The 21,703-nt window shown below is 40.9% G+C and overlaps 1 protein-coding gene across 3 annotated transcripts in view; it reads right to left on the bottom strand.

Annotated features, from left to right (window-relative positions):
* The window catches only part of TUBGCP4 (tubulin gamma complex component 4), a 33,500-nt gene that overhangs the window by 2,149 nt on the left and 9,648 nt on the right, over window positions 1-21,703 (bottom strand). For 2 of the 3 annotated variants that reach the window (XR_013993400.1, XM_081049258.1), the window contains exons 7-17: window positions 18,545-18,746; window positions 16,046-16,211; window positions 15,687-15,811; window positions 8,767-8,817; window positions 8,238-8,343; window positions 6,643-6,750; window positions 6,083-6,221; window positions 3,551-3,728; window positions 2,666-2,800; window positions 1,165-1,281; window positions 411-550 (exon numbers count right to left, since the gene is read on the bottom strand). Coding sequence is in view for 2 of the 3 variants with exons in the window: in XM_081049258.1 (XP_080905384.1) it covers window positions 411-550; window positions 1,165-1,281; window positions 2,666-2,800; window positions 3,551-3,728; window positions 6,083-6,221; window positions 6,643-6,750; window positions 8,238-8,343; window positions 8,767-8,817; window positions 15,687-15,811; window positions 16,046-16,211; window positions 18,545-18,746 (1,467 nt within the window). In the remaining variant the exon portion in view is untranslated. Of the gene's footprint in view, window positions 1-211; window positions 551-1,164; window positions 1,282-2,665; window positions 2,801-3,550; window positions 3,729-6,082; window positions 6,222-6,642; window positions 6,751-8,237; window positions 8,344-8,766; window positions 8,818-15,686; window positions 15,812-16,045; window positions 16,212-18,544; window positions 18,747-21,703 lie in introns of those variants that run through there. The other variant, XM_081049257.1, reaches the window with a different exon arrangement.

The following is a 21,703-nucleotide window of genomic DNA, read 5'->3' as shown; positions in this document are numbered from 1 at the left end:
CTGAGATAAGCTAACAATCACTGAATCTCTCTATTAGGTAAAAAAAATGTAGTGTTAGGAGGGGTGGTCCCCCCTTTCAGACATGGAAGCTGTAGCCACGGCTAATTAATGTCCCAGCTGGGAACTGAAGCCAAGCCGCTTCCCAGCAGAGCCAACATACACAACCTAGCCAAGACCCTAAAACCCATCTCAGCCTCAGGAGTTTAGTATTACTTTTACTGGAAAATAATGCATTAAAATTATTAAAGATGATCAGACACAGCCCTTTATCTCTCTGAATCTTTGTTTCCTTGTTTATGGTATTTAGACTAGATGATAACTCAAGTTTGCTTCCAGCACTGGAATTCTACAATTCGTTTTTAAAAGCCACACACACATAGTCCAGTGAGTTCCCCACGGGTTGTTCGTACCTGCCCAGAGTTCCACCAGCCTGGGTGTAGTATTTGTTATAATCTAGTCGTAACAGTAGTTGTGCCAAGTCCGAGTTGATCTGATGATTCCGAACACTGGACAAAATCTTGAATAGGAGTGAAGACTGGCGGCTAAAGCCCTGCAGAGAGAAGGACTCAAACGGTCTGTCATCCTCAGACTCATCCCGGGTCCATGTGTGTGGGGGGTGTGGGGGGGCAGGCAGGGGGCCTTCCTGGGGAAAAGCCTTGTTCAAAATTTTGCAGCACCACCCGGCCCCCCAACATTCCCATTTCTGTGAACTCCTAAAATGACTTCTTGAGTCCATAGAACACAGGACTTCTTATGAACGTCTTCTCATTCTCAGTAGGAATTTAGCGGCCAATTTCAAACCTGGCGTGTACTGGGTTTGGGGAAGCCTGTGTGGTTTTGTTACAGATAATTATAATTTTTGAAATGCGATAGTTCAAGGAAGTAAGGAGGTTGGATATGAGACAGTGAGAGCAAAGCCAGTGCATTTTGCTGGACTGAGAATCTGTTCAGGGCTGAACTATTTTTGAAACCAGAGGAGACACGTAATTATCTGCTTCAAAATCAACTGATACCAACATTTTAAATTTGCGTCTTGTTATTTCTGTGTGTATGTATTGGGGAGATGCTTTATTGCCTCAGAGGGAAAGCTCCTGGTTCCCATGGGCAAAACCACCGCTATCCTGGGGACAGGGCTGCCTATGGCCAGCGGCCGGGCCCACTCACCTTCACCAGGATGCCCAGCTGGGCGGCCCCACGTTCATCCAGCGGGCCCAGGTTCTGACTGACTAGCGAGCAGAAGCTGTGACACAGATCTAGGATTTCATTTAGGCAGTGAAACACCTACCCAGGAAATAGAGTTGGCATTAGAAGAGAAGGAAGATCTGTGAAGTTAAAGATTTGGGAAAATAATCTAAGAGCTAACTTAGGGACTCTCACGTTCCCACATCTGACCTCAGGAGAGGAATGCCCTGTGCAAGTCCTGCCAACCCCTTAAAATGCAGCAAGTGTAAAATAAAGTCCTCCCTTCCTGGCAGAGATGCTTTCATTCTCTTAGTCACTCCTACTCTCGCGACATTAAACTAAACTAGTCCTTGTTTCTTGGTCCCACCGAGTGTGCTCCTGCCTTGAGCTTTGCTCTGTGTTGCTCCCTGTGCGGATGCTCTCCTGCCTCACACCAGGTCCCACTCCCTCAGTGGAGCACGACCTTCCCCACGTAGCCTAGTGCTCCGATCCTTCTGTAGTATCTGTACTGTTCACTTGGCATTTGTTCAGACCATCTGTGTTGTTACTGATCTGTGTATGTGTGTATGTCCTGTTTCTCCAACTAGATTGTGAGCTCCTTAAGGGCAGAGCCATGACTTATACCTCTCTGTATCCCCAGTGCCTTGCATACAGTAAGCACTCAATAAATATTTCGTGATGACCATCTGCTCTGAGATTCTGCTTTTCCCCAAGGATGCACTCACGCCATACAGTCTACCTGTCACAGTGGTTCTTGGAGTGGCTTTGATAAAACTCTCCTTTAGTGAAGCAAGAAGATCAGCTCCCCAAACCAGAATAAAAGTCTGTAGTGCTCGTGATGCAGCACAATGGGAATAACAACCAGCTCACGTCAGAGATCAAGTGTAACCGTCACAGTAGAAACTACAAGGGGTCATTTCAACCTCTGTGTTTTAGCCTGGAATTGGAATCAGCTTGTGAATTCTGGTGCCTGGATCCCACTCCAGGGACTCAAGTGCTCTGGGTCCTAGATTTCTTTAAGCTCCCAGGTAATTCCCATGTGGATCCAAGTTTGAGGATCAGATAACTTCCCTGAAGGAAACATACGCACACACATACGTACACACGAGCACGCACGGGGACACTGCTCCAACTTTCAAATAAGTGGTTGATCCTGACCCAAAAGACTTTTAGGAAAGTAAACTACACTTTTCATTGGTCTCTCTATGGTGTCAGAAAACTCTAAAAGTACTTGAAATCCTTCCTTCTGAGCACATATTTTTTCATCGACAGCTGCTCATCGCATCCTGTATTTCGGAACTCAAAAGATACTTAGGTTCCCTTTTAACATTCTCTTTTAGTTTTGCTTTATAAGTTGTGAAAAATGTTTAAAAATGGAGATGGAACAATTGCTTAATGATAGTTCCCCATCCTGGTAACTCAAAGTGCCCAAGGGAACAGTCAGGTTTGAAGCAGCCTGAGGAAACCAAGCAGTCATACTTACAGGTTTCAACAAGATAAAGGACTGAGCCAGCAAGTTGCTCAGGAAGTGGTCGTGAGCCAGTCGGATGCTTTCAAAGTCTCGGGTGGAATTGATTTGATGAAGCAGCTGTGAGAACTGAGATTCCAGCACGTCTACCTGACAGACAGTTACACAAATAATTTCAGCACCTTGCGTATTCTAAGCACCCGAGGACTCGCAGTGTCTGACAGGACCACAGAAATTCTCTGTCCCACTTACCTTCCTCCTATCCAAACTACTTGCCAGCTGACCAAAGCACCCTTGCGTTGCCTCGCCTTATAGAAAGTTATTTGCCTAATTCCTAGCAGCCTCCAAAGTCTGGGCAGATTGCCCCCACCCCACCGCCCGCCCCAACCCAGTCCCCTCATGCCATGTCCCCTCCTGACTGACCTGGTTAAGTCCTATAGGATTCCAGAAGTTACAGCAAACTATAGAAGTAATAGTCAAATCAACAATAATTAAATACTGCGGTGCTGATAAGGACCCTAACTCATTCTCCTTCATTTATTTTCACTTTTCTCTTAAATGCCCCCAAGAAACATGCCTAGTGATGCCGTGTTTCCCCGAAAATAAGACCTAGCCGGACAATCAGCTCTAATGCGTCTTTTGGAGCAAAAATTGTAAGACCTAGTCTTACTTTACTATAAGACCGGGTCATATAATTAATACATAATACTGGGTCTTACATTAATTTTTGCTCCAAAAGACGCATTAGAGCTGATTGTCCGGTTAGGTCTTATTTTCAGGGAAACACTGTATAATCTGTGAATTTTCTCAAACCTCAAAGTTTCAGCAAATGCAGAACTGCAGCCCCTCTTCAGTAACGCCTGCCACCTTCCTCCCTCCTGCTCCTCCCGCGGCACAGACCTGGAGGTAGTACTGGAGATTATCCACCAGGAACGCCATGTGGTTTCTCAGGCGCCACTTGACCGCATCGGTCTGGTTGGACTTGAGGTGCTTGCGCTGCATCTGCAGGGCCCAGCAGTGCTGCAGCTCCGCTTGCACCCGGCGCACACTCAGTAAGTACTTGAAAACGACATTGTACCTGGGACAGAAACAGCGCGCTGCGTAAGACGGAAACTTCACTCCCCATGCCCACCTGCATGGCAGACCCTGGGACTCACCCGCCCTCCCCAAAAGGGCAGGGTAGAGATGTAGACAAACTGGGTTATTTAGATGATGGACTATTACATAGCCATCAAAATGAATGAACTTCAGCTGGACAAAATGACTGCTAGTAGGAGGATTTTGAATAAAAAAGGTAAATCTCAAAAGATTACATATAGCCCAATACTTTTTTTTTTTTAGCTTACAATTTTTTTTAACTGTTATTTTAAGTGTGTTTTTCCAGGACGCATCAGCGCCAAGTCAAGTAGTTGTTTCAATCTAGTTGCGGAGGGCGCAGCTCACAGTGGCCCATGTGGGGGTCGAATTGGCAGCCTTGGTGTTAAGAGCACCGCGCTGACTGAGCCAACCGGCCACCCCAGTACCTTTTTATAGTGCTCAAAACAACTAAATAGAAAAAATATATACTTTGTGCAAATACACAGAAAACATGGAATTTAGGATAGCGGTCAGTTTGGGATGTGGGAGGCAGGGGGCAGGACGGGGAGGACCACACAGGCAGATGACATTGCTGTCAGTGTTCTAGGTTTTGTGCTGGGAAGTGCTTTTACTGCGAGTGCGTGTAGGAAGCAGGCCTTGCGAGGACCAGTAAGAATGTGTTAAGGCTTTTGGTGAATCGGATCCTGTGCCTGGAGCCCACAGGAGGGAAAATCAAGGGCGCCTCTCACTGCGATCCCCTGGCAGTGAGCTCAGGCCCACTGCCTGATGCTGAGGCCTGAACGGAGAAGACGTGGGACGAGCAGCTGCTTCCCGGTGGAACTGGACATGTTGACTTGCTCTTAGGCAGGCACGCAGAGGGCAGTCCGATTCCATCTGGTTTTAAAAATTATCTATTTCTAATGGAACAATATACTGAAAATACTACACCTTGTTTGGCTTCTGATGTGAATCAACCCAACCATAAAGACATCTTTTTAGATAATTGGAGAAATTTAACGTGGACTGGATGTCAGATAATTTTTTGGGATGTGATAATGACATTGTAGTTGTGTTAAAAATATGTCTTTTTTGCACTGCATAGTGCTGGAGTGAAATGATATACCTGGGATTGCTTTATAAAGCTCTAGCAAAAAGAAAGATGAAACCAGTACCATAATACTGATGGTTACTAAAGCTGGATAATGTGTACATGGGAGTTCATTACAATCCATACTTTTGTTTGTACTTGGAAATTTTCATAATAGAAAGTTAACAAAATAGTGTGATTTCTTTAAGGGTGTTAGGAGTGTCTCAAGTGAGGAGCTGAGTGGACTGCTGGGCTGGGGGTGCTGGGAGCTGAGGAGGCGCCCCGGACAAGGTCCGTGCAGCTTACTTAGGTGGGCTGTGGGCTAGGAACCTGGCACGGAATCTTCCCCCCAAACCAACCTTGTCTTTTCCAGTTTATGCCTACTCTCTCACACCTTACACTTCTCTACTCCCCCAAAATAGACAGGGTTGTGAACAGGAAGAGGGAGGATGAAGAGTGGCCCTTTGTTCATTTGTTTCCTTTTCTCCACTTCTCTAGCCTGAGCAGGGGAGCTTCCATTGTCCAGCCAGGCCAGGGCCCAGTGCCGGAACCTGTAATAGGTTTGGGAAATTCCTAAAAAGGCTGGGGATGGGGTTCAGAGGCTACCACCAGCCAGTATGTTTCTCCCACTGCCTTTCCCTAGAACTCGAGTTCCTCTCTGGTTTGGGGACATAAGGTCCTGACGGCCAAGCAACAGCACTTGCCAGGCTGTCAGGATAAAGACCAGGGCTGATCCGAGTCTCCTACCCCCCTGGTCCCGCTCCTTTATTCCACCCCCACCCAGCGTGGCCGTCCCCATTGCCTCTCCCTGGGGAGAAAGTATTCTCCCCAGTGACTAAAGTCCACAGCAAACACGTGGGCTTGGAAAGGGTTCCCATGTAAAGAACAAGTTAGGGAGGAATCTTGTCAGTCTGATGGAATTATCAGGGGCCAAACTCAACGTGATGCCTGAGACGGCAGGTCCCAGCAGTCACAAACTGGCAGCCTGTAAACTGCTTGTTATTTTGCCATTAAAAAGGAAGAAAACTGATGGTTTTAAGGGTTCCGTTCAATCCAGTGTCTACCACTCCCTACTGTCTCACGTCTGCAGCTTCACTCTGTAATGTTTTCTGTCCAGCCCCCCCAAGACATCGGAGTCTGAACCCTCTGATTTACAGACAGTTAACTAGCTGGGTGGCTATCATGCTCCCAGGAGTTCTATTCCTGGTCATTTCTTCCCTTGGAAGTAAGGTGGGTCTTATTTACCTGTGAGAAACTCAAATACTCACTTTTCCAGGACAGCGGGGGTGAAGAGAATATGCAGTGGCCACTGCACTTTGTAGGAAAGACCCAGGGCTGCCCAGCCAGACGCAGGGGCTTCCCGGGGAGAAGTCTCCCGAGACGGCCCTTCTCTGGCTTGAGCAGCATCTGTTAAGAAGAGAAGGGAGGAGTCTACGTTAGGTTTCGCTAATCTAGAACCAGAGATTCAACAGGTGAACAGCATTCAGGAAATGAGTGCGCACTCGAGCCTGCAGTGTCAGAAGCACAGAGGGGACATAAAGGGGACTTGCAGAGGCAAGAAAACATCTACGTGAGGTTCTTGACTCTTAGAGATTCTTTTTTCAGCCTTCAAGTCTGGTGGCTTGAGATAAACAGAGACCATTTCAGCAGCACAACAAAAACTGAAATCTCGGCCTAGGCGTCCCGGCCTCTCTGGACTCCCTCCTGTTTAAAATTAGGGCACTGGACTAGGTGATTTCTAAGGTCTCTGTGGAGGTGGATGGAAGCCGAGGAAGGAGAACAGATGCTGACGAGTAGGAACAGAAAGATGCAAGAAAGAATGGCAAACCTTTATGCTCCTTTCCATGGTACTCAATTGTCAAGTGCAACAGCGGGAGGAGGTTGTCGTCGTCTAACAACACTTTGTGTGCTGACTGTTGGAAGGCCACATTCACATCTGCAAGAAGGAACACGTGGGCTGCCAAGAATGCCTGGGTAACAAACCTGGACTCGGGCTTTCCACCTCCCCCAGCCTCCCTCACACTAAGAGAGCAACGGAGTAGACTGGTTGCTTTTGCCTGACTAGCCTGCCTTCCTCCTCCGCTTGCTGGTAACAGCACCCTGAGTTTCCCTGGAGAATCACCCCTGCCCAGTACAATCCGTGTAGTTCCAGTGAGGCTGACGCTACCTGATCCGAGGGCTGGGTGGGCAGGGGACCCAGGCATGAGCACATGGAATGTAAGACTCTACCTTGTTACACTGCCTAGGGATGTGAATGTGACTCCAGCCAGGCGATTCCAGAGGCTCTTACCAGACTCTGAAAGAGTGCAGCACTTTTTGTTTTTTTTAGAGATAAACAGGCACTTAGTAGGATGTGAGATTCACTGCACACCATCTTGCTACTATGCAACAGGCCTGAGAAGAAAGGCAGAGGTGAAAGATGGAGCCATACCAAGTCCTGAAGGTGTCATGTGGGCCACTGGATCAAACTGCCTAAAGCCATCATACTTCTGACCTTTTCAGTTATGAGAATCAATAAATTCTTTCCCCCCCTTTGTTTAAGGTATTTTGAATTGAGTTTTCTGATGTCTGCAGCCAAAAATGTCCTATGCAAGCACAGTGGACATACATTGTTTTATAGAGATAGAAAAACAGTAACTCCAGCTTTCCCCCCCCCTCCATTTTCTGTGGGGTTTTTTGACCCAACTTTCTTCGTGTAGTCTGTATGGGAATGATTATTCCCACTGGTCAAGGGAGACACTTGGCTGACATAGGCGTATCTTAATGTCTGACCTCTTTGCTACAGGGATAGGGATCCAGGCTGGCTAATCAAAACCTTTCCCTGGAATCCTTTAACTTGCTATCGGAGAGACCGGTTTGGTTCCTCCAGGAGACGCTGCGAGGGGTATTCCTAGGAGCTATTGGCCATGCTTCCAGCTGGGACTGCAAGGCCATCAAGGGGTGTACAAGAATCAGAGACTAGATACCGTAAGACAGAGAATCCCAGCAGTATTCAAGTCCCTAGTTTCAGTTCTGAGGCCCAGCTATACCCTGTCCCATTGAAGTTATAGATACAATAGCAAATACATTCCCTTTTTCTACCTAGGTCAGTTCAGGTTAGGTTTCCATCATCACAACCTTAAGAGTGTTAATGCAGTAAGAGGTGGCAATAAGTCCCGATATGTCCCCTCAGGACTACATGGCTATCATCTGATGAGATAAAATACCTGGTGTGAAGGCCTGTACCAGCTCTTCCAGAAAGGGTCATGAGCCACTGCTCCCAGTGACCTCACTGTGAAGCCGAAGGCCTCCCATCCTTGGAAACACTGCTCTGTAACTCACCAGTCTGCTCTGATGTGGAACAGGCCTAAATGGTTCAGCAGCAGCCAAGAAATACCCTACAACTTCGTAAGCTGCTAATTCTCTGGCCCACAGGGCAATTACCATGTTCGGTTACTGCAGTGGGTGGTGTTTTTAACATGTGTTGAGCTGTGTCAATGAAGGCCTGAAACAGTTCTCCACGTCCCAGAAGGTAAAAGTCTTTAATGATCTGCAGAAAGAATTTCAGTTTACAATTTGGTACTCCAGTGGGAGTACCTCACTGTCCTACTGGAATTAGACATTAATTTCCAAATCTCATCAGCTTGAGTCAACCTACAAAAAGATATAGGCTTTTGGCATTTCAGAGGCGCACACTTGGCAATGCCTCATGGCAGGATGACTGCTGTGTCTTTGGTATCATTTATTCAGTAAAAATACAATTATGCCAGAAGAAAGTAAATACCCAAAGCTTTGTATTGTACTGTAATAAATTTGTAATATTAGGTGGAGTTGGCCCATTCGGCCAAGGACATATGAGTCCATTCTAGAACTCTGGGTACAGGCAACCAGTGCTCTCTCGGGAGAAGCTAAAGAATGAAATCATTGCCCACCAGCATCATTTTAAGAGTTAATAGAACAGCTAAACTATTACCTTCAGCTGACCCAGTAAATCTGACTCTTCTACCATCAGCTTCCAGAGATGCTGTGAAAAAAACCAACAAAATAGGGACAAAATTTCATTACAATGAAAACTTCTGTAAAAAATGGTTTTGTACAAATCTAGCAATGTATTGAAAAAGAGAATATAAACCATAACCAAGATGAGCTAATCCCAGGAATGAAAGGGTAATTTAACAGTAAAAAAAATTATGAAATGGAAATGTTCTGAAATTAGTTAGTGGTGATGGTTACACAACATTGTGAATATACTATAAAACCACTGAATCATATACTATTTTTAAATGGCTCAAAGGTTATGTGAAGTCTCAATAAAAAAATTAAAAATTTAAATATGAATTTACTACATCAAATATCAAAAAAGAAAATACGAGTATATTAGGTAAATGTGAAAGAAAACTGAAGTGATCTTAATAACTAATAAAACAATTTAAGTAAAAACATATATAAATATACATCATACGTGATAAAGATGACATTACACATAAAAGGAAAAACAATAAGTACACATTCATTGTAACACACACATCTCTAACATATAACCTAAAAATGAGGAATGAGAACATGCATAGAACCCTAGACTCAATACAGAATATACATTCTCTGGGCACATGGAGAGCAATTAAAAATAAACAGACCCGATATTAGTTCATAAAGGAAGCCTCAATAAATATGAAAGGACCAATATACAGACTTTGTTCTCCAACTATATTGCAGTAAAATAAGAACAGTAAATTCCGTGTGTTAAAAAGAAAGTCATACAGAAAATTAAGAATTACTTAGACCAGAATGATAATGAAAACACTACATATGCCAAAAACTTGTGGGACACAGTTAAAGCATTAAGTTATATATACATGTATTTCCTAGGAAATAAAGATTAAAAATAGAAGAGTCACGCTTCACCATATGAAACTGGAAGAAAGTAACAGAAAATTCAAAGAAACAAAAAGAAAAAAAAGGCAGGTATCAATGAAAGAGAAAACTACAAAGAAAATTAATTTAAAAAGCTGTCTCTTTGAAAAGATTAATATTAAATAATAAAAAAGACTGAGATAAATACAAAATAAATAGCTACAGAGAAGCAGAGATTTTTAAAAAATGAAATCTAGATGAAATGGTCAGTTCCTAGAAAAGTAGAAAATAACAAAATTGGTATAAGAAATTAATGTCTTGACTAGATTAATAAGGTTTTAAATATGTCGAATTGGTGAAGATTTACCCCTCTAAAAAATCCTAGCTTAGTGGTTCTTTGAAAAGATTAACAAAATCGACAAACCCTTGGCTAGACTCACTAAGATAAAAAGAGAGAAGACACTAATTAACAAAATCAGAAATGAAAAAGGGGAAGTTATCACGGACACCACAGAAATACAAAGGATTATCCAAGAATACTATGAAGGACTATATGCCACCAAATTCAATAACTTAGAAGAAATGGACAAGTTCTTAGAAACATATAGCCTTCCAAGGCTGAATCATGAAGAACTGGAAAATCTTAACAGGCCGATCACCAGTAACGAAATTGAATCAGTCATCAAAAACCTTCCCAAAATCAAAAGTCCTGGACCAGATGGCTTCACCAGTGAATTCTACCAAACCTTCAAAGAGGATCTAATACCAATCCTGCTCAAACTCTTCCAAAAAATTGAAGAAGAGTCAGTACTCCCTAACTCATTTTATGAGGCCAACATTACCCTGATACCAAAACCTGGTAAGGACAACACAAAAAAAGAAAACTACAGACCTATATCTCTGATGAATACAGATGCTAAAATCCTAAACAAAATTCTAGCAAATCGAATACAACAATGCATTAAAAAGATTATTCATCACGACCAAGTGGGGTTCATCCCCAGGGCACAAGGATGTTTCAACATTCGCAAATCCATCAATGTGATACATCACATAAACAAAATAAAGGACAAAAATTATATGATTCTATCAATTGATGCAGAAAAAGCATTTGATAAGATACAACATCCATTTATGATTAAAACACTTACTAAAATTGGTATAGAAGGAAAATACCTCAACATAATAAAGGCCATATACGACAAGCCCTCAGCTAATCTCATAATTAATGGTGAAAAGCTGAAGCCTTTTGCTCTACGTTCAGGAACACGACAAGGTTGTCCCCTATCACCTCTGCTTTTCAACACAGTGTTGGAAGTCCTCACCAGAGCTATCAGGCAAGAGAAAGAAATAAAAGGCATCCAAATTGGGAATGAAGAAGTTAAATTGTCACTCTTTGCAGATGACATGATGCTATATATAGAAAACCCTAAAGACTCCACCAAAAAGCTATTAGAAACAATCAATGAATACAGTAAAGTTGCTGGCTACAAAATCAACGTACAAAAGTCCATTGCTTTCCTATATACCAACAATGAAATCTCAGAAAAAGATATAGAAAAAACAATTCCTTTTGCAATTGCAGCAAAAAGAATAAAATACCTAGGAATAAACTTAACCAAGGATGTGAAGGATTTATATGCTGAAAACTATAAGACATTTTTGAAAGAAATTGAAGAAGACATAAAGAAATGGAAAGACATTCCGTGCTCATGGATTGGAAGAATCAACATAGTTAAAATGGCCATATTACCCAAAGCCATATACAGATTTAATGCAATCCCCATTAAAATCCCAATGGCATTTTTTAAAGAAATAGAACAAAAAATCATCAGATTTGTTTGGAACCACAAAAGACCCCGAATAGCCAAAGCAATATTAAAAAAAAAGAACAATACTGGAGGTATCACACTCCCTGATTTTTGCTTGTACTACAGGGCTACAATAATCAAAACAGCTTGGTATTGGCGGAAAAACAGACACATAGACCAATGGAATAGAATTGAGAACCCAGAAATAAAACCACATAAATATGGACAGATAATTTTTGACAAAGAAGCTAAAAACATACAATGGAGGAAAGACAGCCTCTTCAATAAATGGTGCTGGCAGAATTGGATAGCTACGTGCAAAAGAATGAAACTGGACTGCTATCTGTCACCATGTACCAAAATTAATTCAAAATGGATCAAAGACTTAAGCATAAGACCTGACACAATAAACTGCATTGAAGAAAACATAGGTACTAAACTTATGGACCTTGGGTTCAAAGAGCATTTTATGAATTTGACTCCAAAGGCAATGGAAGTAAAAACTAAAATAAACAAATGGGATTATATGAAACTGAAAAGCTTCTGCACAGCAAAAGAAACTATTGACAAAATAATGAGGCAACCAACTGAATGGGAGAAGATTTTTGCAAACAGTTCCTCTGATAAGGGGCTAATATCCAAAATATACAAGGAACTCATGAAACTCAACAACAAAAAAACAAACAACCCAATTGAAAAATGGACAGAGGACCTGAAGAGACATTTCTCCAAAGAGGATATACAAATGGCAAATAGACATATGAAAAAATGCTCAACATCGCTAATCATCAGAGAAATGCAAATGAAAACCACAATGAGATATCACCTCACCCCAGTCAGAATGGCTTTCATCAACAAAACAAATAGTAACAAGTGTTGGAGAGGCTGTGGAGAAAAAGGAACTCTCATACACTGTTGGTGGGAATGCAGACTGCTGCAGCCATTATGGAAGGCAGTGTGGAGGGTCCTCAAGAAATTACGAATAGAATTACCATATGACCCAGCAATCGCTCTCCTGGGTATCTACCCCAAAAATATAAAAGCATTTCTCTATAGAGACACGTGTACTCCAATGTTCATTGCAGCTTTGTTTACGGTGGCCAAGACATGGAAACAACCAAAATGTCCTTCGATAGATGAATGGATAAAGAAGTTGTGGTACATATACACAATGGAATACGATTCGGCGTTAAGGAAAGATGATATAGGAGCATTTGTGACAACATGGATGGATCTCGAGAGAATAATGCTAAGTGAAATAAGTCAGACAGAAAAAGCAGAGAACCCTATGATTTCACTGATATGTGGTATATAAACCAAAAAGAACAAGACAAACAAATGAGAAACAAAAACTCATAGACACAGACAATAATTTAGTGGTTACCAGAGGGTAAGGGGGTGGGGAGTGGGTGATGAGGGTAAAGGGGATCAAATATATGGTGATGGAAGGAGAACTGACTCTGGGTGGTGAACACACAATGGGATTTATAGACGATGTGATACAGAATTGTACACCTGAAATCTATGTAAATTTACTAACAATTGTCACCCCAATAAAATCAATTAAAAAAAAAAAAAGAAACTAAAAAAAAAAAAATCCTAGCTTAGATAATTTTTCAGGTAAGTTTAAGCTTTCAGTCACAAATTTTATATTAATTGTTCTAAAAAATAGAAAAAGAGTGACAGCTCATGTTATGAAGCTTATATAATCTTCATTCCACAACCACATAAGAGTACAGGGAGAGAATAGTATAGTCTTATTTCACTAGTAAATGCAGACGCAAAAATTCTAAATACTGTATTAGCTAACCAAATCCAACAGTATATTAAAACATAAAACATCACATTTAAGTAAGTATGGTTTATCTCAAGAAGATTCAATACCTGAAAATCCAACCAGGGATTTACCATATGAATACACTAAAGGAGAAAAAGAACCCAAACAAAAAAACTGAACCTTAATTGATAAAGAAAAAGCAATTGATAAAATTTAACATCTATTTATGATAAAAACTCATAATAAACTAGAAAGAAAAGTTAATTTTTTTAACTTGATGTGCCAAAAGCTTAAAGCAAACATTTTAGTAGTAGAGACTTCAGATGCATCATCTTTAAGAGCCAAAAAAATTCAAGGATGCCGATTATCACGTCTACTGTTTAACACAATTTATATAAACTATCACTCCAACTATTTCATGCAGTATTTGAGATCCTAGCCAAGACCAAGGAAAAAAAAGCAATATTTTATTGAATGCAAGTTGTAAAAAGTTTTTTACACTATTTACAAATGATATAATCATTACTTAGTCAACAAACTATTAGAACTAAAGAAAGACTTCAACAAGTTGCCAAGCATAAGATTAACCTCCAAAAATTAATACCACCGTTTCTCTATATAAGCAGTAACCAACTAAAGGTCAAATTCAAACAAGAAAATTATTGTGTAGGAGTTAATTTTTAAAATCTTTTTGTTGAAGTACTAATGTATATAGAGAAAAGTACACAAATCATAAGTTTACAGGTTGAAGAATGTTCACCCATTAAGCACACCTACAGAACCAGCACCCTGCCAGCCTCACCCATGCCCTTTCCATTGACCAAGAGCAAATACATCCTGACATCTAACACCAGATTATTTCTGTTTTTGAACTTTATATAAATAGATTCATATAGTACAGTTTTTTTAAAAATTAAAAAAAGAGAGAAAGATTCTAAGGAGATGACTACGGTGGGTATTTGCAGACATGGCCCCTTTGCCTTCTGGGTACACGATATTTCTTTTCATTACAATGAGCTGTTATTGTTACAATACTTTTCAAAAACAGTCTATTAGGTACAATTCTAAAGTACTTCAAAGAGTCTGAGCTTCAATTCCTTGGCTAACATTTTTATAAACTGGAAATATAATTTCCAGCAATTAATGCATTTCAAAATTTCACAAGAAAAAAACAATTTTGATATCTTATTCAATGAAATTTTACTTTCCTCCATTAATTATATTTTCCAAAGAGTTATCACAAAAATGATTAAAAAACAGAAATAGATTCAATAAAATAAGATGCAAGGAACTGAAGACACCAGCCCCTAAGATAAGAGCTGCCTTGGCTATGAACAGAGGACGGTGTCTTGAAATTTTGAGAGGACAGGAAAGTATATTCTAGGTAGGTTAGATATTTACTTGCCCATAAAGAATCAAATCAAGTGATAGCTCAAGGTCCCCTTAAGGTCTAATATTTTATATCTACATCACAACTCTGTCTCCAATGTCTAGGAATTTTTGAGACAGCGACTAAAAAAGGAAATCATAGGTTGCTGGGCTTCCAACGTGAGCACACTAGATGCTCAGCTTTTTGACAGTTCTAGACACTGACCCTAGTGCACTGGCTGCTTCAAATCATCTGCAGCTTTGTTTAGTGGTTGGCTGGAATAAATACAAGCACCTACTCCCTCCGCCCTATGAGTCGGAAGCTCTGGAGGTAAGAACTTGGTGCAAGTGCAAGTGTTAAGATTGCCAGGTGATTCTATGCACAGCTGGAGCTGAAAACCGCTAACATAGTTAACAACACAGTTGACTAACTATAAAGATCTCATTTCACACATCTGGGAGCCAAAGTTCATTATCAACCACAGAACATAACGCCCATTTGAAAAATTTCGGTCACAGTTGAAGTTGGTGGAGGAAGCACAATTCACTTAATACGGAGTCAGGAGTCAGAAGACCTGTTTCTAACCGCACCTTTGTTACGTCCTGTGCAACACCAGCCAAGTTAGCTTTCTGAGTATTTTTTTCACTTATAGGAATGGAAAAATTACACTTGTTCTGCCCTCCTCATTCATAAATGAAAGAATAATAAAGCCATTCTAAAATATACATACGAAGGCACTAAGTTTAGTCGGAATCCGTTAATCCCTTGGAGTTACTACCGACTATGTACATGGACTCAATGCTGACTGTTTGAAATGAAACCAAGACCTCTCTTTATACAACTAGCTAATTAACTAACTAGCTAACTAGCAAACTCCTGTGAGGTGTGAAAAGGCCAAGGCAGTTCTGCCTCTATTACTAAAAACAGAGAGGATGCTTTCATTTCCCACTTCTTGCCCTCCTTCTCTCTCAAACAATCCCTTCCAAGCTAAGTTGTAACCACATCAAGAAGAAAGAAAAGTATCCAACTTCTGGGGAACTGGTCCACTTTCTTGCTAAGAAACTATACTGTGCAAGACAAACCTCAGCCACGGTGCTGCGAATACCATCCACCACCTGTTCAAAGTCCACCAGGCTGAAGAGCGGCTGCTGCTTGAGACGATGCAGCTCTGCAGCAAAAGTGTCCTCCTGGTTTTTCAAAATGGAGCCTGCAGAACAGGAAGGCACGGTCACAGGAAGGCAGAGAACAACCAGGACAGGCAAGGTTTCTCCAGTTCCGGGGGTGGGGCTCCTTTGCCCGCTGTGCAGGCGCATTTCGTGGTGATGCTGAAATCTCAGCACATACACATACACTCACTGTGACCGGGCGTGCTTTGGGGGCCATACAATGTCAAGTGAGAGCGGCTTTGCGGATGGGGTACATTAGGCAAGAAGAGCCCTACCTTTTCTAGTCAGGTTGACATTTTGATTCTCAAACATCTGGACAGATTCTCCGACAAACAGGATTTTTTCAGCAACCCTCACGGGAATGTAGGATGGCAGAATCTCCACTCGCAGGGAAAACTGCTTTAGAGATGGTGCCAGCATGTTCTCTTCCTCTATCAGGCGCTGGTCAAGGAAATAATCCGTATCAGAGATGATGTATGAAAAAAGGGAAATCTAGTAACTCTCCCAACCTGTGATTTACATTTTCTAGAAGCAGGGACTTTAAATCTGAAGTTGCATAATTCTTAAATTACCAGTGTTAAAGAGAGAGATGTATTCCATTTTCAGGCAGCAGGAGAGCACGATGGAAATAACAGTGTTTTATTTAACATTAGGATTTGAGTCCTCACTCTGCCTTTACTACTGTGGAAAACTTGTGCATTAGATGTGGAACTCAGTTTCCTTAGGTATGGAAAACCTGGTTTTTATTTTTTTCCAGGTCTACATGTCTATGATTTTATTATCTTGCGTATGTCTGCTCTGCCCAGCTCTTTATAGCTTGAGTTGTTTAGCCAAGTGGTTCTCACTGTGGCTCCTGAGTCAGCATCAGCCTCACACAGGAGCTTATGAGAAATGCAAATTTTCAAGCCCTTTCCCAGATCTACAGAATATCTGGATGATGAGACCCAGCAATCCGTGTTTTAACAAGTTCCCCAGCTAATTCTGACCCACACTGAAGTCTGAGAACCACCGATGCAGCCCGTGAAGCCCCCAATACCACCCAGTCACTCAGCCACTCCACCCCTTCCGTGACCTGCTTTTGACCTGACCCGTGTCTTGCTCCAGCCCGGACTGCGTGATGCTGACTTTGATCTCTGCTGTTCACCCTCCGATTCGGGCTTCAGTGCTGGGGTTCATCAGGGCACTTATTCCAGACCTTTTCCTGCTCACTCTCCACCCTCTTCACAGACAATCACATCTTCCGTCACACACCGTAACGGATGTTTTAAACCCTTTTTACATCACGGGACTCTCTATAATTATAAAAGCTATGGACCTTCCTGACAAATACACAAACATACATTTCACAGAACCTCCTGAAGTTCCCCACGGACCCCACATTAAAAACTTCTATATGCTGATGATTCTTAAACCTTTACCTTTAAGCTACGTTGCTCTCGTGAGCTCCAGGCTCAGCCCAGTGGACACTTCTTACAAGTACCTCACTCAACATGTGGAAAATTAGACCCATCTTCTTTCCCCCAATACCAGCAATACACATTTCTTATCATCACTACTCAGGGCCAAGCTGCTGAAGGCCGACATTTGGCTATCATCCCTGATTCTTCTCTCTGGACCCATATCCAATCACTCACTAAGGCCTACTTTTTCCTCCTAAATTTCTCTGAAGCCTCTTTATTCTCCATATTTACTGTTACCACCCTTGGTTGAGGTGCTATTATTTTTCACTTAAGTGTCCCCAACATTCTCCTAACTGACCTACCTGCCACTAATCCTGATTGTAGAAAAACTGATTCCCCCACACAGCATTCAGAGTGATCTATCATAAAGTCTGACTGTGTTACCGTCTTGCCTAAAATTTTTCACTGGCTCCCAGCTCTTTTCAGGTTCAAGTCCCAATTCCTTCCCACTGTTTACAAGGGCTTTCATGATCTTACCTCTGCTTAGGCTCAACATTGATTGCCACTTCCCCCACCCCCTCCGCTGCCCCTTACACTGTATTTCAGTCTTTACTTGACTATTTCAATTGAATGGTTCCCCAAATGAGCCAAGTCCTTCATGGGTTCTGTACTTCACACACATCCCTCCCTCTTCCTGGAACATTTCTTGAGCTCTCCCCCCAAACTCTTTGCAATTTAAACATATATTCCACTGGAAAGCCTTCTCTAGTTACTCTAAGACCATGTTCCGAGAACACTCATATTTACTTTTTTTCAAAGCACTTAGTACATGTAATGTTACTGTTTATTTATTCTATTTTCCACTGAACTATAATCTCTTTAAGGACAGGGCCTGCTACATTTTATGTACATTTATATTTGCATAGCCCGTGGCACCTAGAACAATGCCTGGCACGTAGCAGGCATTTAATAAGATGTTGTAACAGGATAAAATGGATGGATGGATGAATAAGGACAATATAAGACTTTGGGGAGTGTAATCAAAACTCCAAACTGCACTTAAAAACTACCGGGTAGCTACAAGACTACCTTCCCAGACAAGACTTATTAACCTCTTAAAAGCAGACACTGGGAAACAAAAGGAATCTCACAAATATATTTTCTATTTTGTAGCCTGACTGACATTAAGTGAAGTTTTAAGTTTAAGTTAAGTATCAAGCTAAGATAGAGCCAAGTGTTTTACATCTAAAGAGTTTATGGAAGGTGCCCAGGCTATGATGAACTTGGAGGGATGAGGGAGGACCACAAGGTCATTTGGCTGCCGTCTTTTCTGACTTCTGGCAGAACATGCCAGGCTTCTTGCTGTGCTCTCACCAAGTCCTGCAGTTCTCTCAGTTGCTTTCCTGTCAGTCCCCCAATGCCCAGGTCCTCCTCATCTTCTTCTGGCTGGGCGCTGACGTTACCCGAAGATGGACCCTGTTTGATAAAGAACTCTTCGTGCTGGTCCAGGAGGAGTCCATGGAGCATCCAGGCTGAGAGCTGCTTGTACATGACGCCATGACACACGGCCAGGATTCTGAGTTGGGGAAAAAAGCAAGAGCCTTAGAAGTCCACTTAACACTAACCCCACAACTGAGCAGAGGGCATGCTTTAAACTGCTACAGAACAAACTAGAGGCTTTTGAGAGTTTATGAGTCAGAAGGGAAATGACCAATTAAGCTAAAAATAATTGTGCTATTCTAATTTAAATGTTTGCAAGTGTACTAACTGATTCAATTTCTAAACTTGTAGCCTACATACTGAAGTCTGAAATGTTCAGTGAATGTTCTGATAGTCCTTTAAGAGAAATGCATTTTTTTTTTCTCCTTTTGTGTAAAAAAAGTTTCAAAACTGATGATTCATGTTAAGATTAAATGGACTTACAGGAGTCTCTTTTTGGCTAACACAGTATTAAATTTGTTTTATTTTTGTTGGAATCACATAGGGAGAGCAGATTCAATGTGTGAGAGGCACGTATACCTGAAAAAGTATTATCCAACAAAATGCAGAAACTAAAACAAAACGCAGAAAGGTTGTAGAATGGGATATAAACATGGTCTCAAAGGATCATTCCCAGTTAACAGATTAATTACAAAGGGGAAAATGTCCCTCTAAAATGGAGAGATTTTTCAGAAAACACCTAAACCAAATTATCAAACTTTACAACACCAGTAATGGGACAAACTTACTTTCTGTGCCTTCTAATATGATGCAACCCAAAATGTTTAACCTGAATCTAATCATTAGGAAACAATGAGAAGAATCCAGAGTGCAGAATATTCTGCAAGACAACTGGTCAAGAGTTTTAAAACGTCAATGTCATCAAAAATTAAAAAAAAAACAAGGAAGACGACTGTTCCAAATTAAAGGAGACTAAAAAGCAATGGCAACCAAATACAAAAAAGAACTGCTACAAAGAACTTTTATTGGATAACTGAGGAAATTCAGATATATTTTGGATATCATACTGTTGAATTAATGTTAACTTTCTTGGGTATAACATGGTATTGAGGTTATATAAGAAAATGCCCTTTTCCTAAAGAAATACATGTTGAAGTACTTAGGGGTTAAGCATCATATTTGTGACTATCTTCAAATGATTCAGCAAAACAATTGTGGCCTGCATTTGTGTGTGTATATTTATATATATTTACATATATACAGAGGGTGCCAAAAAAATGTATACACATTTTAAGAAAGAAAAAAAACTGTATTAAAATTATGCTGATGGTAACCACTTTGAGCACCTCTTGTAATTGCAGAATTCAAATGTGACTTGTATTCATCTTTTGTTATCGGTATATATTGAGTATTACAATTTTAATACAGTTTTTCTCCATTCTTAAAATGTATATACTTTTTTTTGGCACCCTCCGTATTTCATAGTTTATAGAGAGGGAGAAAGACAAAATAAATCAAATGTGGCAAAATTTTAACTGGTGAAACTAAAGAATATACAGATGCTTACTGTACAGTTCATCCAACATTTTTGTAGATTTGAAATCTTCCAGAATTACTTGTGAAGAAAAAGAAGCTAAAAAGAGAGTGAGTCTACTATTTGTAATACGCTAACTGAATGGAATCGCTCTTAAAAATATCAAATGGGAAGCCGTTTATATTTTGTACATCTGAGGATGTGGTCTGTAATGTTTGGTCCCTGCAAATATATAACAAACATGTTATATACGTCATATTATCTACATAAGATTATATGTTCTATGCATAAAACTATATAGTATATTTATAGAGAGAAACTGCAGAAGACATACACCAAAAGTTAAATTGGGTATCTGAAGGGACTGAGATTACAGGTGATTTCTATTTCTTCTTTCTGCATTTTCTTTTGTATTTTCTTTAATTAGGAAAAAAGGCACTGTAATAGAGAATTAAGTCCCTAAAGCATGTTCTAGAAAGTTTCCTACTCTTCTGAGGACTTACTTGTGCAGTGGTCAGGTGGAGATTGTTAAGAGTTGTGAAGGGCCTCAGAGATCACTGCTTCCAATTTTGCAATTAATGCCACACCGTTGTTTTTAAAAACAAGGAGGAAGAGGGAACTAGGAAGATCAGTCCAATGAGCATTCTTTGCTCAAACTCCACACATAGTTGTAATCCTAAGATACATATAATTATGTATCTTTTTTCAGTTAGTATTATAAAAATTATTTTTACATGTTATAGTATTGGTAGTTTTAATGGTCTGATAGTCTATTGAGTGAATATATTTTTATTTAGCTTTCTTCTGCTGCTGGTAATTTTCTAATTTCTTGATATAGTAGACAAAATTACAATGAATAATGTTTGTGCATATGGTAATTTTCTTCTTTTGAATAATTTTTTTAGGATAAAATTCCTAAGAGTGGCATAATTGGATTCTAAAGTATAAACATTTTTAAGGACCTTGATGTGAAAATATCAGGTACTCAAAATACCCAAGTTTAGAAATAGCTAAGCATTATCTGGCACATGTGATGGAAATTCCCCAAGGATGATGAGATCCCCAAATTAAAAAGGATGCCTCAAGGGCAACTAGGATCTGGGCAACTAGATCCTAGCTTTGATACTCAATGCTTTATAACCCTCTGTCATGTGGGGTGTCATGCGGGGTCTCTGGTCCCACGCCCCACATAACGCAGGATATGGTGAGGCCAAAAAGGCACACCCACGGAGCCACAGATAGGGGAGTCATACCACTATATTCTCGCCGGCGGCTGGGTTGGAGACACAGGAAGTAGGATCCACACAATTCACCATCCACTTCTCTGCCAACCAACCAACCAACCAACGCAGTCACAGCAGTTATATCAGTGGCTAATGGCTCACTGGTTACAGCTGATGGCCAACTAGTCACAGCTGATGGCCGTCTACTACCCGAGCCAGCACCTTTCCACGTAAGGCCGAGAGCCGGGAAACTGCTCTCTGGGACTCTGTCCCCACACCCTATTTGTGCAATTTCTGAGCCATCGTAAGGATTACTGAGTTCCTCTGCTCATGGGT

The sequence above is a fragment of the Rhinolophus hipposideros genome, assembly GCF_964194185.1.
Source record: "Rhinolophus hipposideros genome assembly, chromosome: 5".
Classification (NCBI taxonomy): domain Eukaryota; kingdom Metazoa; phylum Chordata; class Mammalia; order Chiroptera; family Rhinolophidae; genus Rhinolophus; species Rhinolophus hipposideros.
The sequence above is the reverse complement of the archived record's forward strand: the minus strand, read 5'-3'. Positions and strand labels throughout refer to the sequence as shown.